The following is a 22,459-nucleotide window of genomic DNA, read 5'->3' on the forward strand; positions in this document are numbered from 1 at the left end:
GGTTGCAGGTTTTTAGACACTCGTTTTGTTGAGGGTCTTGAGGTCCTAAACATTGTTAACCTTGTGTCTCCTTGGTAATAATATAGTAGCTACCACAGTGTTAACGCTATGCATTAAGAAAGCATGCAGTGAGATAGCTGCAGAGAGGAATACCTACTGGTCAGACTGGTTAATAGAGGGATGGAAGGAAATGACTGCCATACCCTCCATTCCCCAGCAGCTGATGTCACAGGGTGTGTGTGTGTGTGCGTGCGTGCGTGCGTGTGTGTGTGTGTGTGTGTGTGTGTGTGTGTGTGTGTGTGTGTGTGTGTGTGTGTGTGTGTGTGTGTGTGTGTGTGTGTGTGTGTGTTAGAATAGAATACTGGCTTCCTGTGTTATACAGTAGGTTCTGTCATGAGCTGACTGTTAGAATCTGAGAACCTGTACATCTGCGTTACACTGTTGTGAGAAATTCTGCAAGACACGGTGACAGACACACAGACAGATAGCCGACTATGCGGAAGCTCCACTCACAGTTCTCTGCACAGACTTCTGTGAAACGTAAGAAAGATAGTTTAGATCTATCTCAAACAACTTTTAGATCTCTTTACTTCTGTTTATACTTTCCATTTAACCTTTTACTGCAGGCTAAATCAGGGTCACATAGAGTGTTTCTTGGTAGTCTTAAATGTAACAGTATAGCTTCCATCCCTCTCCTCGGCCCTACCTGGCCTCGAACCAGGGACCCTCTGCACACATCAACTACTGCCTCCCACAAAGCATCATTACCCATCATTCCACAAAAGCCACGGCCCTTGCAGAGCAAGGGGAACAACTACTTCAAGGTATTCAAGGAAGCATTCAGACCCCTTAGCTTTTTCCAAATTTCGTTACGTTAAAACCTTATTCTAAAATGTATTAAATTGTTTTTTTATCCTCATCAATCTACGAACAATAGTCCATAATGACCAAGCAAAAACAGGTTTGTAAATTGTTTTGCAAATGTATAAAAACGTAAATATCAAATGTACATAAGTATTCAGACCTTTTACTCAGTACTTTGTTGAAGCACCTTTGGCAGCGATCACAGCCTCGGGTCTTCTTGGGTATGAAACTACAAGCTTGGCACATCTGTATTGTTTTCTGCAGATCCTCTCAAGCAGATCCTCTGTCAGGTTGGATGGGGAGTGTCGCTGCACAGCTATTTTCAGGTCTGTCCAGAGATGTTTGATCGGGTTCAAGCCCAGGCTCTTGCTGGGCCACTCAAGATTATTCAGAGACTTGTCCCAAAGCCACTCTTGCGTTGTCTTGGCTGTGTGCTTAGGGTCGTTGTTCATCAAAGATTTCTCTGTATTTTCCTCCATTTATCTTTCCCTCAATCCTGGCTAGTCTCCCAGTCCCTGCCGCTGAAAAACATCCCGACACCATTCTTCACTGTAGGAATGGTGCCAGGTTTCCTCCAGACGTGACTCTTGGCATTCAGGCCAAAGAGTTCAATCTAGGTTTCATCAGACCAGAGAATCTTGTTTATATAAGAATATAAGAATAATAGAGGCTACTGTGTTCTTGGGGACCTTCAATGCTGCAGAATTTTTGCTGGTACCCTTCCCCAGATCTGTGCCTCGACATACTCCTGTCTCGGAGCTCTACCGACAATTCCTTCAACCTCATGGCTTGGTTTTTGCTCTGACATTGTCAAATGTGGGACTTTATGTAGACAGGTGTGTTCCTTTCCGAATCATGTCCAATCAATTGAATTTAGCACAGGTGGCCTCCAATCAAGTTGTAGAAACATCTCAAGGATGATCAATAGAAACAAGATGCATCTGTGCTAAATTTTGAGTCTCATAGCAAAGGGTCTGAATACTTATGTGAATAAGCTATTTCAGTTTTTTGCTTTGTCATTATGGGGTATTGTGTGTAGATTGATGAGGAAAATGTTTTATTTTATACATTTTAGAATAAAGCTGTAACGTAACAAAATGTGGAGAAAGGGAAGAATACTTTCCGAATGCACTGTATACAACCTCACACACACAGAATTATGGCCTTAAAAACATAAGACCATGTCAGTACCATGTCAGATATAGAGTTGAAATGTATTCCATTTTGAGTTTGCGTCCCAATAATACACTTCATATACATCACAGAAGACTGAAATATAACAAAACTGTTTGACATAGAAACACCATTTTTTCTACGTAAAAAAAAAAGGTTTTATTAATTTTGAAATTAGGAAAAATATTAATAACATTCCACACCTGAGGCCACTATAGGGCGGTTTGGTCATTTGACTGCAGGAAAGTTAGTATTGTTTTTTTGTTGGTTGCTCATGGGTAGTATGACACTAACATTTACTTTGGACTTCATACTGGTTTTGGCTGGGGGGAAATGGTAGCGTAGCTATAGGAGGTGTTTGTAGATGTTTGTATGGGGAGGTGAACAGACAGAAAGCTACAGGAGGATGTTAGAGAGTGGTTATCCAGGTGTTAAATATGGAGTGTTCAGGAGAGTAGTAGGGCAGTGGGTGGCCAGTGTTGGGGAAGTGTTGCATCTTCTTGTCTAAGAAATACTAAAGAAAACAATTGTTCTTTACAACATAAGCTCTTCTTTGTTCAAGTTAACCGGAGCCGCACAAGTATAGTGCATTGAGCTGGAATCTCCCGGTCTTAAAAACCTCTTGGCGCACCGATCCCTTTAGCGGGATCATTTTCGTCAACATCCGGTGAATTGCAGAGCGCTAAATTCAAATTAAATTACTAAAAATATTAAATTTTCATGAAATCACAAGTGCAATATACCAAAACACAGTTTAGCTTGTTGTTAATACACCTGGTGTGTCAGATTTCAAAAAGGCTTTACGGTGAAAGCAAACCATGCGATTATGTGAGGACAGCTCTCAGCAGACAAAACATTTCAAACAGCTAGCAGCAAAGTAGATTGGTCACGAAAGTCAGAAAAGCAATAAAATTAATCGCTTACCTTTGATGATCTTCGTATGTTTGCACTCACGAGACTCCCAGTTATACAAAAAAAAAAATTGTTCGATAAAGATTCTCTTTATATCCAAAAACCTCCATTTGGCACATTTTGTTTAGTAATCCACAGGCTCGTGCGGTCACGACGGGCAGACGAAAATTCCAAATAGTATCCGTAAAGTTCGTAGAAACATGTCAAACATTTTTTATAATCAATCCTCAGGTTGTTTTTACAATAAATAATCTATAATATTTCAACCGGACGGTATCCTTTTCAATAGAAGAGAGAAAGAAAAGGTCTCGCTCCAGTGGCACGCGCATGCAGAAATCTGAGGACTTCTAGCTATCCACTGACACGATGTGATCATTCTCGCTAATTTTTCAGAATAAAAGCCTGAAACTATGTCTAAAGACTCTTCACACCTTGTGGAAGCCATAGGGAAAGGAATCTGGTTGATATCGCTTTAAATGGAGGATAGGCTTGCAATGGAAAAGAGGGGTTTCAGAAAAACAGCACTTCCTGGATGGATTTTCCTCAGGTTTTCGCATGCAATATCAGTTCTGTTATACTCAGACAATATTTTTACCGTTTTGGAAACTTTAGAGTGTTTTCTATCCTAATCTGCTAATTATATGCATATTCTAGCTTCTGGGCCTGAGAAATAGGCAGTTTACTTTGGGCACATTTTTCATCCAAACATCAAAATACTAGCCTCAAGAGGTTTTAAACTCCTGTGCGGGGGCTGCACGTCCCTCAAGTGGTCACTTGGCTCCACGTTTTACCATCATGCATTTTCCCTCTATCATTTGGACTGAGTGCCTTGGACCTGTTTTCATAGTTCCTTTCTGTTCACTCTTTTCTCTCTGTTTGTTAAAAATGACCTTGTCATCCTTCTCTGTTTCTAGGAGTACTGTCAACCTAGTTTGAGTTTCCTGTTGACCAACAGCTCTGCAGGAGACAGACCATGTTTTAGTGGAGTAGCCCTGTAGTTTAACAAAGATAGTTATGGATCTGTCTTTGAGTCCAGAGCTTTCCTAACCGGTAGTTTCACTGTTTTGACACTGTTCTCAACTAACCCATTAGACCGTGGGTACAGTGGGCTGGATGTGACACGCTCGAACCAGTACAATTTAGAAGAATCACTGAAAGCTGAACTGTGAGACGTTGTCCGTATGCACAATCTCTTCAACCCCATGGCGAGCAAAGAATTATCTCCTGACTAGCAGTAGTGTCCTTCAGCAAAGCTCTCTCTGTAATGAGAGTAATAGTCAGTAGAACATCGTTCTCTCCCTCCAAGAGAACAGGGATCTATTCCTACTTTGCCCCATGGTCTCAATACCTATTTTTCTTCAACCCACATTGTCTCTTTGCTCTGTATTTCTGGCATGTTTCACAGGCTCTGATTGTCTGCTCCATATCAGTATTCACCTTGGGCCAAAATGACACTGCGTTTGCACGTCGTTGTGACTTCTCCATCCCTAGATGGCCCTTGTGTATTTTGATCAGCATGTTTTTCTGCAACCCACTTGGTATCACAATTCTTGAACTCTTAAACAGAATTCCGCCAGGTACAGATGGCTCATCCCTGTATTGACCATAAGGGTATATCATAGCTTGTGCAGACAAGCCGTATGTTATGGCTTGAATCGCTGTTGGCAAACACTCATCTTCTGCAGTAGCATGTGAAATAACTGTCCCAGAGACTGGGCAGCTCTTTCTGATAAGGTTTACATGTATGGTCTCGTCCTGCTCGTATATCTGGTTTGGTTCTGAGCTGTCTAAAGCTCTGGACAATGTGTCTGCCACTAACAATTCTTTCCCTGGCCTGTACTCGAGTTGCAAGTCATATTTCTGACGTTTTAGAAACAGTCTCTGTACCCTTGGTGGTGTGTATGCCAGATCCTTCTTTGCAATATTAACCAAAAGGTTTATGTTTTGGCCCACACTGTTTTACCATAGATAAACACATGGAATATCTTATATGCATATGACAGTTACATTGCCTCTTTCTCAATCTGAGCATAGTTACACTCAGAAGTTGCCAGAGCCATGGACACATGTGAATGGGCGCCATCTAGTGGCATACTGCTGTAACACTGCACCTAAACCTGATTTAGAGACATCTGCTGAGATTTTAGTTTTGAGCTTTTCATCCTAGAACCTCAGTACTGGAGCATGCATGATTAATACCTTGAGCTGCTCAAACTCTTTCTGGTGATTACTGTTCCAACATATCCCACTCTCCAACTGCGAGTTCCCCAAGTGGTTACGTGGCTTCCAATACAATATGCCACAGGAAGCTACTCTGAAAATATAGCTACTCTCACAAACTACTTTGTGAAAAATTATATGTAAATCTGAAATGTCATTGACTATCATGGCACAAAGAGAGACCCAGATGCAGACACCGGAGGCAGATGGTTGGACTCTTAGATATTTATTGATCCAAAAAGGGGTAGGAAAGAGGCAAAAGGTCAAAACCAGTTCAGAGTCCAGGAGGTACAGAGTGGCAGACAGGCTCGAGGTCAAGGCAGGCAGAATGGTCAGGCAGGCAGGTACAGAGTCCAGAAACAGGCAAGGGTCAAAACCAGAAGGACTAGCAACAAGAGAATAGAAAAGGACCGTGCATGGGAAAGAAAAAAAAAAACACACACTGGTTGACTTGGACATACAAGATAAACTGGCACAGAGAGACAGGAAACAAAGAGATAAATACACTGGGGAAAACGAGCAACACCTGGAGTGGGTGGAGACCATCACAAGGACAGGTGAAACAGATCAGGGTGTGACAATTGACTACAAATTGCAAGAACCGATAACTTTGGGATCGTATGTTAGTTCAATTTAGCCTATTAAACACAAAAACAATATTTCAAGTGAAAATTACACAGGTCTGTTGCTGAAAAAGAAAGGAAATTATTGCCTACTTCACCAATATTTTATTTTAGCAAAAAATGTAGTGTGTAGTTCCAGTAGCTACAACGCTACATGGCAAAAAAAAAGTAATTAACTACTGAAAACACTACCTTGATTTGAACTTAGTTCAATTAAAAACTAAGCTACTACATGTAACTTAGTTCACTACTCCCCAACACTGTGGGTGGCTAACTTTCTGTGTCTTTCTCTTTCTAGTCTCAGTCCTTGTGCTGTGTGTGTAGACAGCCTGAGGAAGAAAGAGACTGAAAATTCTATAACATTTTATTGAATTGCACATCCTTTCAGAGCCAATTCACCCTTCCCCTTATCGCTGCGACGATAGTGCTATGGTGAAGTGTGCTGGTGTGTGTTTGCACGTGTGTTTGTGCGCTATGCACTCTGTCTGTGTCTTATATCCCTCTAGTTGTTTTGAGAGAGAGAGAGAGAAGGGGGGTGGAGGGAAGGATGAAGTAGTCTTCCCCTTATTGGTGAGTCTCTCCGCTGAGCTGAGTCACTTAGCTCTGAGCTGCAGTGCCTGCCTGCCTGGGAATATTGCATGTTACTGCCAGACTTTCCCTACTACTCCTACGGGAGGCTTGAGCTACCTTGTCTGCCCTGTAAGGATTTCCTACTACTCTGTAGAAGAGGCTTTGGGTGAGTTTATTCTCAGGTTATGTCAGTGATTCAGTTTATCCCCGCCTCTCTCTCATGTTTTTCTCTGTTTTCTTAGATGAATGTGCTATTGTGGTTGGTATACATATATTTCTGGAGTTAGACTATTCCCACAACTGTCTCCCTTTGCAGTGAAAGTAATAGATAATGATATCAAGTCACAGTATTTCATAATTGCAGGCAGGAGTCCAAAGACAATTTATGGATTGTTGGATATATTCACTCATATGTTGTGGATGTATTCACTTTAAAATCGGAATTGCTTCCATTATTCTTGTGTGCACTCTCACAACCCTGCTCATAACTGGAGATCACTGAGAATTACCACCCATTTTGAATCCCAGGCAGATTTGATTATAAATACTGTTAGATGTGCTGAGAGTGGGGTGTCCCCTTGGGACACAGGGCTCTGGTTTATTTTAGGTTCGAAGTAAAAACAGTAACTTAGACCAGGGTTTGCAGCTATAGACTGAAGCACAGGCACTCCCCTCTCTGGGTGGTGGCTGGGTGCAGAAAGACAGGTGTGCCTATTGTTTTTACTCACAGCTCTGACTTGAGTGTCGGGACACACATGTTGTCTCAGGATTAGTGAGAGAGGGATTAGAGAGCGAGAGAGAGAGCAGTATCAATGGGTTTTTGTAACAAAGGCATTATGCTCTTATGTGACACTCCAAACCGATCTAGATCTAGCATGCATCGGGCAGAAAATTGATTAAAACGTTACGAATTGCCGGTTCACAATTTTTTTGTGCTCTGGATCCGCTTAGTTGTCTACATACACCCTAGACTTATACATCAATTACACACACACACACATACACAAAGAGTCAGCTCAGACAGATCTAGCTCAGATGCCCAGCTCATGAGCTCCATCAGCAGCAGATTTGAATTTAAAATAGAAAATGAACGTGTTTATACAACCTATGTTAGTGCATCGAATCACATCGCACCAAAATGCATCGATTCGTTCCTCTAATCAAACCGAATCGTTTCAAACTAAAACGTATCGTTCCTGTCGTATTTGTAGCCCATGTATCTAGGTATCGAATCATCTTGAAATGGAAAGATGCACATCCCTAATTATACCACAAATTAGATAGCTTTTTCAAACGTCCGCTTCACAACAAGATCTATTCCTAGAGGCATCGTGGTTGGTCGATCCTGTTATTTTCTCTCTCCCAGTGAGGTAAAGGATGTGGATACGCTGCTCTTATCTCTGATTAGAGGGAGAGTGGTTTTGTTAGATTGATACATTCCTTCATCCTCTCTGAGCCCGGTTGTATTGGTAAACATGCATTCTTGTGTATCTGTGTCGGCAAGGACAGGGAGGCGTCGTCTCAACGGAGGAGATATCTTTAGTAACACCAGCAGCACACTGGAGGCTTTAACACACAGACCCTGACCTGAGGTAAACTTTTTTTCCTTGAACGGATCTTCTTCACTCTTCCTCTCTCCGGATGTCATGAAAGATTAAGAGGACCGAGTATTTTGGCCTATTTTCAGCTCTCTGCGCCATGGCAAGACTCCTCAGCCTTCCAATATGGTGATAGAGTTCAGTACTGGGGAGAATATTTTTCATGTGTCATTATAATTGTTTTTGTTAGATGCTAGATACATGTCTTTGATCATTTTCATTGGATCATTCTTGAGGATTAATTTATGACTGTCTTGAGTGAAATTAATGCCATGATTTCCACCAGAGTTGGTCTAAAATCCTTTGGAAACAAGCGAATGCCCACGAGCTTGTTCTCCCTGCCAGTTCAATAGTAAAATATTTTGTAGTGTTGAGAAGGTTCGGGACAGTTGCCATGGTAGCAGGTCTCCTACAGTGTAAATCAAGGACAGAGCCTCAGGTGGGATTGTGTTTATCGGAGTTCTGCATTCACTATTAACTATTGGATTCAGCTGCGAATGTTCAATATTTGCTCACTTTCCAGTTTCTACAGAATCCTGTTTGGCCTTCTACCCCAGGCTCAGAAGCTCACCTTGCAAACATCCATATTCACGTAGTCTAACTGATGTGGGCTAATGTGGTTTTAAATTGGAATCAGAAGACAGACTTTCGTATAAAAGAGAAGAGTAAAGAATTTTAATTATTGGAGTTGTGTGATTTGGAAATTGCAAAAACTTTGGCTTGGTTTGGTCTTGTGCCGTCCTGTTGTGGTGTGTGTGTGTCAGGTTTGGGGTCAATTTAGTTTCAATTCAGGAAATTAGATTCCACATTAAACGTTTACTGTAGTCAATCTATTAAACAATAATTGAGAATGGATGCTCTATTCTAAAATATTGAATTGCAATTTCAATTTACTTTCTGAATTGACTGAATTTAAACTGAATTGTGTGTGTAAGTGTGCGCACGTGCATGTGTGTGTCTTCTTAGAACATACTCAGACTTGTTAAATAGGCTGTTTGAATGGGCCCAGCTCTCACGAGGCTGTCATACCATAACCTGACCATGTTTACATCAGCAACAGACAACTAAGCCCCCTCCTCCCTGGTGGAATGAAATGGCTCGAATGCTCAAACCCCAGCACTCCGTTCTGCCACATCTGGTCTTTTCACCATCCCACCCCTGTCAGCTCAGTCCAGTTAAAGCTCTTCTCTGTCCTGGCACCCAAATGGTGGAAATACCCCCCCCCCGAGTCCCTTCGCATCTTCCATAAATGTCTGAGGCCTACTTTTTCAAAGAGTGTCTTAAATTAACCAGGGATGTCCTCTTGATAAGTGTGTGAATTGGACCATTTTCTGTCCTGCTAAGCATTCAAAATGTAACGACTACTTTTGGGTGTATGAAATGTTTGAAGTAAAAAATTACAGATTTTTATTTTTAGGAATGTGGTAAAGTAAAAGTAGTCAAAAATATAAATACTAATGTACAGACACCCCCAAAAATTACTTAAGTAGTACTTTCAAATATTTTACACCACCTGAAAAAATGTATCTCTGAATTAACCCAGAAAGGGTCCTTTGTGCTGCCTAACATCTTAATATCCACATGCTTTGGCTTAGCAGGGCGCTTGCTGCTAATTTACATGGGTATCTGTGGCGGGCCACTTTTAACGATAGGGTGTGTGTGTGTGTGTGTGTGAACGAGGAGTAGCTGACCCAGAGACAACAGCGCGAAGTAGCTATGCTGGAAAATGTGAGGGCCTGAGGTCCATACACTCCACTCCATTGATGTTTACTTGGTGATTTACAGCAGAATGACTGGGTGTTTGACATCTTAATAACAACCTTCATTATTTACAATAGAGGGTTTTCCTGACTCTCTCCAATCACTAACATGGCAACTTGACGTGGAGACTTGATTGTAACCAAAAATGGGTCATATGGCGCAACACATGTTTGAAATGTCCCCTGTTAAAGTGATTGCAGATGATGTCAAGCATGCAATCAGCCGAGTTCTTAAGGCCAGCTCTAAAATTATCCACGAAACTTGGGCCGTGTTTAGAAAGTCACCCCAGCAGACCGTGGGGCTTTCCTAGTCAAATCAGTACTAGACCATTTGTTGTTGTTGTCTGTAACTGAAGCAGAGCTATAAAAAAAAGAGTGTAGCCTTTCCTGCAGTGGAATGTTACTCTTTTTTTTTCTCAGAATTTCACAATTAATCAACACGATTTATTATTTTTACACAAAATCTGCTGTTTCTATATCGCTTTTGTTATATGTCAGTCTTCTGCGATGTACATAAAGTGTCATATCGGGGATGTAAACTCAAAATGGAATAGATTTAAACTCTATCTGACATGATACAGGTGTCTTCTTTTTTTTAAGCCCATAACCATGTGAGTCAGGTGGATTCTTCTGTTTCAAAGTAGATTTGTTTAAGACGACCAAGAAACACTCTGTGTGACCCTGATTTAGCCCACTACGGTAAAATGTACAATGTACACTAAGTATACCAAACATTAGGAACACCTTCCTAATATTGAGTTTCACCCCTCCCTTTTGCCCTCAGAACAGCCTCAGTTAGTTGGGGAATGGACTCTACAAGTTGTCGAAAGCGTTCCGCGGGGATGCTGGCCCATGTAGGCTGGAAGCCCAGCAGCGTTGCAGTTCTTGGCACACTCATACCGGTGCTCATGGCACCTTCTACCATACCCCTTTCAAAGGCACTTAAATCACCCTCTGAATGGCACACATACACAATCCATGTCTCAAGGCTTAAAAATCCTTTCTTTAACCTGTTTTCCTCCCCTGATTTGAAGTGGATTTAACAAGTGACATCAAGTAAACAGGGGACTTAAGGGGTCCTGAGCTCTAGAGAGTTACGTCTGAAATTCTTTTGGGGCCCTGTATATGAACACATTCAACTATCTAGAGTTCTTCTTGTGACACCATTTCATACACAGAATGCCACTGAAGTTCCTTCCTTGTTACGATGAGCAAATCATACTTTTGTGAATTGAAGGGATTCTATAAAAATGTAAAAAAATAAAAGGCTGTTACTTTTTGAGGGACTGTGATTGATTTTGGAGATTGCGTGTACTACCGCATTTCAATGTTCCGTCGAACTAGGACAGAATTTCACTTCCATGATCTTTCGGTGAACTCGTTGTCGTTTTCTCTGTAGATTAACATGGAGAAAAAATTGCTTGCATCGAAAATTTATTGCATCATCACGTGCAGTAATGCAGGCTCTGCAGCACTAGGAATAGACAGCCTCTCAGTGACAATGGACAATGTTACACATTGATTATACTGTATAGCTGCTGAGTGAAGGGTTGTGTGAATGCTCACTCGACCGACACATGTGAGTTCTTCTTATACCTCAGTGGAGTTAAGTCATGTTTTTACATGACTGCCCTTAATGGAGACTTCCCAGAATGATGAAGCTCTTTGTGGAAACTCTCTATAAAGTAACAATACCACCTGCTTGGCCTCAGCAGCAACACAGTGCCATGTAGTGTTACCTTAATGGGGATGGCTGTGCAATTGTAGAGACTTGACTGTGGAGTGTTTCTGACTATAGACTTGGTGTAAACAGTCCGACAGAATTGGTTAAACACACTGGAGTGAAGATGGACCTGTTTCACCTGTCTTTGTGCTTGTCTCCACCCCCCTCCAGGTGTCGCCCATCTTCCCCTTTATCCCCTGTGCATTTATACCTGTGTTCTCTGTTTGTCTGTGGCCAGTTCCACTTGTCTCGTTAAGCCTACCAGCGTATTTTTTTTTGAACTCCTATTTCCTTAAGCGCCTGTTTTCTAGTTTTCCCAGTTTTGATAATTCTGCCTGCACGGGGCCTGTCTGCCGTTCTCTACCTTACGGACTCTGCCCTGGACTACCTACCTCTGCCTGCCCTTTCCTTTCCTTTGCCTGCCCCCCTGTTTATATAGTAAACGTCTGTTATTCGAACTGTCTGCATCTGGGTCTTCTCCTGAGCCGTGATGCCATCTGTTACCAGATGGTTAGACCAGGCTCAGTGCTGTTGACAATCATCTGGATCATTAGCATGATAATGAACTACGTGGAGACTTTAATGTTCAGCCAAGGGCAGGGGTGAAAGTATATTTAATTTCTTCCCAGTACAGGACCTCATATGCTTGCGTGTACACCAACATGTTTTTTATGGGTCTAATCATAGAATGACATAGAATCCCTATGGATTCAATAAGGATATCTGTGGGCCTAGTCGGGAAAGATTTATCATGTAACTTTTTAAACTGTATGACTTTTTGTATTGTGGCATAAACACAACCAGTCATGATGTGGTCATCTGATTGTCAAACAATCACTTCTTTCCTGGTCTACCTGCTCCCGTTCATCTACTGGCAACATGTTCCAGCCTCCCCGAACACAGTGTTGAATGCTAAGAGACATCTGCTATACAAAACATCTCACAGTGTAATTAGGCCAGGATTTATGCCTCCACTGCTGTTCGCGCGCGTCTCAGTGTCAGCCACTCGTCTCGGCCATGGCAGTGTTCTCCTTGAACCACATCGCATTGTTTTCAAGGTCATTCGCACATTTTCCATGCCTCTGACATGCGGTAATGATAAATAGTGGTGTAGTAGCCTACAGTTTTCTTGACATTTTGTTTTAATTATTGTGATAGGCTGATGATTTACTGGTACGGCGTACCCCCACTATTTATTTTGCCGGGACGGTGTACCGGACCGGCTTACTTTCCCCCCTGGCCATTGGCCAAATGAATAGTAGAAGATGGAGTGTATTACACTCGCTTCAAGCCAGTGGCTGTGGGTGGGTGATATTCTGTGAGTGGTATATGTTCTGTCTGTGGTGCAACATGGATGTGAATCACAAAAAAACAGGATATATGGTATGGAAGTGAGGAGGTCCTCTTTCAAAATAAGTACAACAGAGGCATGGTAAACGTCATATGATCCCAGCTCTATCACTACCGCAGCCAACTGAGTGTTGTCGAGAATCTCACCATTCCTCTTTGCGCTCTCTCTCTTTCAGCTCTAAGCAGTAGCCCCCACAGTGCAAGGGTCAGTCGGACAGGTCTGTGTGGGAAGAGTCCAAGTGAGAAGAGCAGGGGGGGTGTCAATGGAAGAAGTTCGGACAGCAGGCCCTCACTGCAGCCCAAACCACAAGGTACAGATAATATTGCTGTCTAATATTACTGGTCATCTCTACCGCCTCTGATCTGACGGACTCACTAGACACAAACGCTTCATTTGTAAATTATGTCTGAGTGTTGGAGTGCGCTATCCATAAGTTTTAAAAAAGTATCTAAAATTGTGTCATCTGGTTTGCTTAATATAAGGAATTTGAAATTATTTATACTTTCACTTTTGATACTTAAGCATATTTAAAACCAAAAACTGTTAGACTTTTACTCAAGTAGTATTTTACTGTGTGACTTTCACTTTTACTTGAGTCATTTTCTATTAAGGTATCTTTACTTTTACTCAAGTATGACAATTGGTTACTTTTTCCACCACTGCTCAAAACATGTATGACAAAACAGCTCATGCCGCAAAGAAGAGACAGTTATGTAACCAGACAGTGTGTGACACAGTGGTGAAACCTTGCCTTTAGTGGTGTTGCATTCCTGTTTTATTTGAACACAGTGAATCATTCTCCAGAGATAAAAAGGAAGCTCCTAACCCTCTACATTACAACAGCCCATTGACCATCCCCTCTATGGGTTATAGAATAGTTCATGCCATAAGAGGATACTGCTAGTCCACAGAATGAAATATAGCCAATCTAAATCTGGGTGATGAATGTTGTGCTTAAAGTAGCCGTGTTTTGCAGGCTTATAGGCATGGGTCGCAGACACTCTGGGAATGAGACTAGCTTTTAGTAACCTGTGCTGCCACCTTGTGTTTCAAGAACACCAAACTCCACAAAACACAGTCAACATTCTGTATAATGCTGGTAGAGGCTCATCTAGTCACAGAAAGCCTCCTAGAGTGGCCATTTCAACATGACCTCCGACTTCTCTAGCCCTGACAACTGACCTTTTCAAATCATCCCTTCAGTGCCTCCGAAGCCAGCCCACCTCCAGAGCCCGGTGACGAAGTCCGCCGCCCACCCGCTTGGGCGTGTGGAGAGAGCACTCCTCAGAGCCACCATGGAGGAGAGAAGAGGAGGGGCGATGATGGCGAAGAGCCGGGAGAAACCCTCCAAAGTCTTGAACCTCATCAACCACTTCGAGGAGAACAGGTAGAGCACGGGGAAAAAGTAGAGTACAAACTGAGAAAATTATTGATTAGACCCAATCTGAGATACAGCGCTAACTCAAATGTGTGATGCAAATATTGCTCGTGTGTGTTCTTGCTTTTGTGAATTTTGAGAGATTGTACTAACTGCTGAGAGAGCGAGAGATTCGACACGGGTACTTCCATTTACTAAAATAAATACCTTGATCAGGCAGACATGAGTGTAGTAATCAAGTGTGACGTTAATAAACCTTGCATGCAAAAGTTTCCTAATATCTCCTACTATTTAGAAGATGAACTAAAAAGCGGAAGTCACTTTCAGCCCGGTTCATTGATATCTCTTCAGAGGAACGCTTTAGACAGAGAGAGCACTAGAGATCAGCGTGTGTATCACAAGCCAAAGCATTAGTGGAGGATGAAAAGAGATTTGGACAAAGCGGAAAATCTGCTCCCACAGTTGCGCGAGAGAGCTCACTGCTGTAGGATGAAGTCTGGACGAAAGAGGTAGGATTTTATTACACCAAGTTTCTCATGTTTTGGTTCCTGTCTCAGATGATGTTATATTGTGTCCTCAATCAAAAGGTTTGGCTGTGTGAATCAGTCTATTGTTTTGTCAGAGATTAATAAGTTACCACAAGACCAAGGCTGAGCATTTTCTCTATAGCAACACAAGTATTTTAGTTATCTATTGTGCCATCTGTTTACCTCTGTCTTCATCTGTTTACCTCTGTCTTCATCTGCTTACCTCTGTCTTCATCTGTTTACCTCTGTCTTCATCTGTTTACCTCTGTCTTCATCTGTTTACCTCTGTCTTCATCTGTTTACCTCTGTCTTCATCTGTTTACCTCTGTCTTCATCTGTTTACCTCTGTCTTCATCTGTTTACCTCTGTCTTCATCTGTTTACCTCTGTCTTCATCTGTTTACCTCTGTCTTCATCTGTTTTCCTATGACTTTAATACGTTTCTGTTGTCATTCCCGCTTGGTTACGAGTCTGAGTGGTGATTTTAGCAACATGCGAGGAGGCCCATTGGCGAGAGACTGAGAGGGAGAAACAATGGTGCCCTTGTGTGAACCACTCATACAGTGGAGTCCAACAGCATTACCCACTCAGTCCATTATTGCCAACCCAGGCCTCTACAGACCAACTCAGGTCTCTGGAGCTACAGACTCACCCTCCGAGTGCGTTTGGTTTAGTTTGGCAGAAGAAGGGCAGCCTCTAAGGAACAGAATTAGCCTAGTAATAATCTGCTTCACATGCTGTGTTTCTTAGTAGAGGGAACCTGGAAACCCAACAGATGATGATATTAATGTAGCAATAAAGCCTACCTCTAAATGCTATTATTATACGACTGTATGCATTTTTTAAATACTGAGGCGCATTAAGGTGATTCAGCCTTTCTGTAAACCTCTTGGAAAGTTAACTGAACGTTTCTATCTATCAAAGATTAAAGCCACGTTTATGAGGAGGATTTGTGAAACGTATTGCCTCAGTGTTTTGCTCAAGTGTTTCCATGGCCTACACTAACCAACCACAACAGTCCTCTGTGCTTTGTATAGACTAGTGGGGCAGCTGTTTGTTCACCCGCACCCGCCTGCGAACGCTATAACCAATCCGCCACCTCACGACTATATGTGACAAAGTGAAAATCTGAGGCTCGCACCTGACCCTAACCTGCTAATATAGAAAATGTGCTATAAGCTACAGTCGGAGGCAGCGTACAGATTTTTTGACAGGGGGTGCAGGATTTTTTTGTTGTTGCCTGAATTAGATATTTCTGAACAGATTTTAGTTCGGCTTGGATGCATATTTTATGTGGTTGAACTACTATCCGTTTTTATGATGCTGATAAAGACAGCACCTCTACAGATGGTATGAAACTACGCATTGGCATTCTCTCAAGATGCTGAAAGAAATAAATCATATTTCTCCACTCCTGTTACAAAGTCACATTTATTCATACATTTGATGTATAATTTCACTGCAAGAAATGCTTAAGTCTGCAGGAGTTAATATTACTGCTATGTGAGATGTTATAGACCTACAGTCAGTGTCCAGATTTCACTTTCCATTTGGAGTCCCCATCCTGTGACTCATATTTGTATCGCCTCACAAAAGTGTTGTGTTCGAGGCCACCTAAAGTGAGACCGATTTAAGACCAAGACCGGAGAAAATCGAGTCCGAGTCAAGACCGGGAGGGGGACAGTGGGTCCGTGACCGAGTCAAGACCGGGAGGGGGACAGTGGGTCCGTGACCGAGTCAAGACCGGGGGGGGGGACAGTGGGTCTGTGACCGAGTCAAGACCGGGGGGGGGGGGACAGTGGGTCCGTGACCGAGTCAAGACCGAGACCAGAAGAATGCGAGTCCAATTCAAGACCATGACTGTAATTTTGTCAAATCACCATCATAATAAGAGTTCAAAATGTCCAGTATTTCTGTGTTCATATTTCAGAACAACATATGGATTCTTCAGGCATTCAAAATGCATGCTGAGGTAAAATAGAGCCACTTTACAAATTATTACTAACCCAAACATAGTGGGGAACAATGAGGGACTTCTACAATTATTTTATTATGTTCAATGATGTTCTGATTTAATCTTTTCAGTTTTGTTGGAAATGAAATGGTTAACACTGAAGAGAAAAAATGATCAAATCAGGATTTTTCTTTGGTTGTCTCTGGGGAGATAAATAATTTAGCTAGCTAAATCGGCCATTGGCTAGGCCATCAGAAGCTAGAAAGAAGGCATATGCTATTTCACTGTATTAGGGGAACGTTTTGGAGTGACAGTGGAATCAACCAATCACATTTTGACTTGTAATGGTTGATTCCACTGTCATTATAAAACTGTTTTTACAAAAAAAAACATGGAAACTTCTGCCTTCTCAAAGGCCAACAGGTCACTGCGCAATCGGGAGCAGTGGTTTTCCCACGTTCTAGCTAGCTATCTTTTTTTGTAGGCTGGTTTGCAACGGCTGCAGCAGGTGTTATCGAAGGGGATGTTGTTGCTAATTTGTTAGCTTCTCCCTTTTCAAGAATAACTTTCAACAAGAAGTTAACATTTTACTGCAGTAGCCTAAATCAGGGTCGCACAGTGATTCTTGGTAGTTTTAGACAAATCTACTTTGAAAAAAAAGTTTACACCTCACAATTAAAAAGACACTTGTACCATGTCAGATATAGCGTTGAAATACACTGCTAAAAAAAAAAAAAGGGAACACTAATATAACACATCCTAGATCTGAATGAATGAAATATTCTTATTAAATACTTTTTTCTTTACATAGTTGAATGTGCTGACAACAAAATCACACAAAAAATTACCAATGGAAATCAAATGTATCAACCCATGGAGGTCTGGATTTGGAGTCACACTCAAAATTCAAGTGGAAAACCACACTACAGGCTGATCCAACTTTGATGTAATGTCCTTAAAACAAGTCAAAATGAGGCTCAGTCGTGTGTGTGGCCTCCACGTGCCTGTATGACCTCCCTACAATGCCTGGGCATGCTCCTGATGAGGTGGCGGATGGTCTCCTGAGGGATCTCCTCCCAAACCTGGACTAAAGCATCCGCCAACTCCTGGACAGTCTGTGGATGGACAGTTGGTGGATGGAGCGAGACATGATGTCCCAGATGTGCTCAATTGGATTCAGGTCTGGGGAACGGGCAGGCCAGTCCATAGCATCAATGCCTTCCTCTTGCAGGAACTGCTGACACACTCCAGCCATATGAGGTCTAGCATTGTCTTGCATTAGGAGGAACCCAGGGCCAACCACACCAGCATATGGTCTCACAAGGGGTCTGAGGATCTCATCTCGGTACCTAACGGCAGTCAGGCTACCTCTGGCGAGCACATGGAGGGCTGTGCGGCTCCCCCAAAGAAATGCCACCCCACACCATGACTGACCCACCGCCAAGTCATGCTGGAGGATGTTGCAGGCAGCAGAATGTTCTCCACGGCGTCTCCAGACTGTCACGTGCTCAGTGTGAACTTGCTTTCATCTGTGAAGAGCACAGGGCGCCAGTGGTGAATTTGCCAATCTTGGTGTTCTCTGGCAAATGAAAACGTCCTTGCACGGTGTTGGGTTGTAAGCACAACCCCCACCTGTGGACGTGGGGGCCCTCATACCACCCTCATGGAGTCTGTTTCTGACCGTTTGAGCAGACGCATGCACATTTGTGGCCTGCTGGAGGTCATTTTGCAGGGCTCTGGCAGTGCTCCTCCTTCTCCTCCTTGCACAAAGGCAGAGGTAGCGGTCCTGCTGCTGGGTTGTTGCCCTCCTATGGCCTCCTCCACGTCTCCTGATGTACTGGCCTGTCTCCTGGTAGCGCCTCCATGCTCTGGACACTACGCTGACAGACACAGCAAACCTTCTTGCCACAGCTCACATTGATGTGCCATCCTGGATGAGCTGCACTACCTGAGCCACTTGTGTGGGTTGTAGACTCCGTCTCATGCTACCACTAGAGTGAAAGCACCGCCAGCATTCAAAAGTGACCAAAACATCAGCCAGGAAGCATAGGAACTGAGAAGTGGTCTGTGGTCCCCACCTGCAGAACCACTCCTTTATTGGGCGTCTTGCTAATTGCCTTTAATTTCCACCTGTTGTCTATTCCATTTGCACAACAGCATGTGAAATGTATTGTCAATCAGTGTTGCTTCCTAAGTGGACAGTTTGATTTCACAGAAGTGTGATTGACTTGGAGTTGCATTGTGTTGTTTAAGTGTTCCCTTTATTTTTTTGAGCAGTGTATATTACATTTTTTGTTTGCATCCCAATATTACACTTTATATGCATTACAGAAGACTGAAATATAACAAAACTGTTTGACATAGAAACCGGATTTATTGTTTAAAAAAAATCTTTATTATATTAATAACATTCCACCCATGAGGCCAAAGAGGGCGCATTTGTTCATTGACTGCAGGAATGGGTTCTTTCAAATGATCATCTTGTGAGAGTAGAACTGTGTTTTTGTAGTAATAATGTATTTTGTTTTTGCTCAATCTGCAGGGCCTGGCCCACTCATGCCTACACCCCTGATGCAAATAGCTCATGATGCACATCCCGAATAGCCTACTAACCAAGGCTTCTGGACAAACTTTTTCAATACCTGGTTTACATACCCATTGTTGCATTTACTGGTAGATATCATACATTGAAACGTCTTTCCTAAGTACCGATGACATTGTCCTGTGAGCTATATTTCACGTGCTTTGTGATTGTGTAGGCTACTTTGTGCATGATTTCATGATTGTACAACATAATTGATAAATACTATACCTCCACTACATTACTAAAAGCCTAGGTCCAATAGGTTCGCCACTGATTAAACATGTCTATAATAGATATAAAGACTGTTAAGATAATTGTTTCAAGAAAGGAGTGTATGTATTTGGCCTGGCGAAGCGGTTTTATGCGCTGAGGGAATGGAATCCGATAAGTCTCGTGGCAAGACCAAGTACAAATGTATCCAACACCGATACAATTACTACTGATACAACACTGCCTCAAAATTATCACAGGTAAGATAGCTGGATCTGCTATCATCCTCTTTCACCGCTCCACCAAATCTGTATGAAACAGGCAGGGAGGTCTCGAACCCCCTACCTTCTAGCCCGAAGTCCAGCGCGCTATCAACTGTGCCTTAAAAGCATGCTCAAGCGGCTGAGTCGATATCCGCGCTTATAAACCCAGGGTCGTTGCAATACTTTTTTTCGCCCTCCCTTCTCTTTATTTTCAAGTCTCAATTGCGCCGCTTTTGTCTTATTGAATTAAGCTCTGACGTTGTCCTTTTTGCTTTGCTGGAACAATGTTACCTTTTTAAGCCCGTTCCCAAATGCTTTTTGTGACTTGCGTGTCTATTTGGCGGGCATACAGTTAGGCCATACAGTTTAGGTTTATGCACTAATGCCAGATATCCTCAAATAATGAACGAAAAACCTCAATGTATAAATTGCATCATAATTATACATTTGTGAATTCTTAAAGGTATTGTTTTCTCTTTACTCAGACCACTTTATTCAACCACAATATGTCATATATTGCGGGGACTGACTAGTATAGACACAGTGAGGGTGTGACATTGTATTAAAGCATAGAGATTAATGACTCATCTGTACAGTGTATGTCAACCTCTGTTGTTCCTCTATTCATACACACTTCCTGTTTCTACTGACATTGTACCCTCAGTGTGTGTGTGTGTGTGTGTGTGTGTGTGTGTGTGTGTGTACAGGGTTCAGACATGTGCAGTAGGCTTGTGACACATACTTCCTGTAGTAGGTGTGTGTTGTTCCTGTCTTCGTGCAGTGGAATCAGGTGGTTTAGCTAGACTAGTGCACCCATTGAAACATGGTTTAGTCTCACTGATCTACCACAGGAAAGAACATGGGTACGGTTCCAAATGGGGTTTAAAGTGTTTTAAAGTAGTTCTGGACCTGTACAGTTTGATCATTAGTCCATGTCCCTGCTGGACAGTGAAGACTAAGGGGACCGGAAGGGAAGTGCTGTTTGAGGGCAGGTGGGTCATAGACAGGGAAACAGCTGGACGAGCTGCAGGATACAGTACTGCTGGATGGAGGTGTGTGTGTGTGTGTGTGTGTGCGTGTACACGTATGGACGCGTGTACTGGTGATGCATGGGTTGACTCATGAAGAGAAAACAAAACCTTTAAAAAAATCCAGAAATGTATCATTCTTGTGCAATTTATATTTATAGGCTGCATTGAGGTTTTTATTTAATTTATTTTAGGCTATCTGGCATTAGTGTAAGCCTAAACTTTAGAGCATAGTCCACGCACCAAATGCTTTTGGGACTGGGCATAAAGTTACAATATTAAGAAGAAAGAGAACATAGGGCCAGAAAAGTAATGTTTTGGAAAGATTTGGTGAAGTGGTTAAAGAGGATGATGGTTGTGAGGCTATACGAATTCAACAGTCACAAGACGAGGACTTAAAAAAGGAAACTGAAATCTGAACACTGACTGTAGCCTCACACACTCTGTTTCTTGGTCGTCTTAAACAAATCTTTGAAAACAAAAGTATACACCTCACACACATGGTTATGGGCTTAGAAAAATAAGACGCCTGTACCATGTCAGTTAAAGAGTTGAAATGTATTACATTTTTGAGTTTACATCCCAATATTACACTTTATATACATCACAGAAGACTGAATTTTTTTTTTTCAAAATGTCTGACATGGAAACAGCAGATTCTTGGTGTAAAACATAAAAAGGTGATCCATTATAAAAAGTATAAATAACATTCCATCTATGAGGCCACGAGGTCATTTGATTACAGGAAAGGGCTACTATTAACTCCTGCAGAATAAAACATGTCTTGCAGTAAAATAATACACCGAATGTAGGCTACATTTTGACTCGGGAACAGGAGTGGAGAAATGGGACTTGTTTCTTTCAGCATCTTGGGAGAATGTGAATGTGCAGTTAGATACCGTCTGTAGAGGTGCTATCTTTGATCAGCATCAGAAATATAGTGTAGTATTTCAACCACATAAGATATGCATCCAAGCCGAACTGAAATCTTATCAAAAACATTTTGGGTTGTTTTCACAGCTTTCTATTTCCTTTAAACTGATGTCACTTGAAAAATCTTTGCATTTTTGGGGGGTTATTGGATTTTATCCCCAGTCCCTAAACATCTTTGCCGGGTGAAAGAAGCCGAGATGACAGAGAACTTGACCGATGTCAACTAGATTGAAGCATTCATTCTACCAATTTATGACATTTTTCTGGCGAGCAAGGGTTTATTTTGTCTTTAGGGCAACATATAATGACAGAAGAGAAGCTGCATGTATCTAATTATAGACAAGTTGAATACCAAAATGTCGGAAATTATAAGCAGAAGCACATCTAAAACAGGCAAAAAATGATCCTGCACCCCCTGTCAAAACATCGTTTAACCATCTCTGACTGTAGCCTACTGCACATTTTTTTATATTGGGGTCGGGTACGGGCCTCAGATTTTCACTTTAACACATATAGTCGGTTGCAGAAGGGTTATTAGCAATTGCGGTGAACAAAAAGCTCACCCGCGTACCACTAATGTGTATGTGTGTGCATTCAGAAGTAGGGCAGCAGGCTATCTCTAGGGAGTGGGGCTCTACCTCTCCAGTCTTCCTCTCCACTCCACTATCCTCCTCCTCCCCCCTCTTTTCCTCCCCTCCTCCTCTGCCCTACGCACTCACACTTCCTCTGCACAGCTCACAGCAGCCCCAGAAGACAAGAGGAAGTTTTTGCATCTCAACTGTTTTATTT

At 42.3% G+C, this 22,459-nt stretch overlaps 1 protein-coding gene across 11 annotated transcripts in view; it reads left to right on the forward strand.

Moving 5' to 3' along the window:
* The window catches only part of fgd4a (FYVE, RhoGEF and PH domain containing 4a), a 115,149-nt gene that overhangs the window by 71,308 nt on the left and 21,382 nt on the right, over positions 1 to 22,459 (forward strand). For 7 of the 11 annotated variants that reach the window (XM_021601933.3, XM_021601950.3, XM_021601923.3 and 4 more), the window contains exons 3-4: positions 12,970 to 13,104; positions 13,998 to 14,181. In XM_021601933.3, coding sequence (XP_021457608.2) covers positions 12,970 to 13,104; positions 13,998 to 14,181 — 319 coding nt within the window. Of the gene's footprint in view, positions 1 to 5,487; positions 5,727 to 6,221; positions 6,529 to 7,866; positions 7,955 to 12,969; positions 13,105 to 13,997; positions 14,182 to 14,467; positions 14,682 to 20,431; positions 20,702 to 22,459 lie in introns of those variants that run through there. The other 4 variants (XM_090231691.1, XM_021601967.3, XM_021601975.3 and 1 more) reach the window with 4 other exon arrangements.

Source organism: Oncorhynchus mykiss, chromosome 1 (assembly GCF_057628025.1).
Source record: "Oncorhynchus mykiss isolate SJ-2025 chromosome 1, ASM5762802v1, whole genome shotgun sequence".
NCBI lineage: Eukaryota > Metazoa > Chordata > Actinopteri > Salmoniformes > Salmonidae > Oncorhynchus > Oncorhynchus mykiss.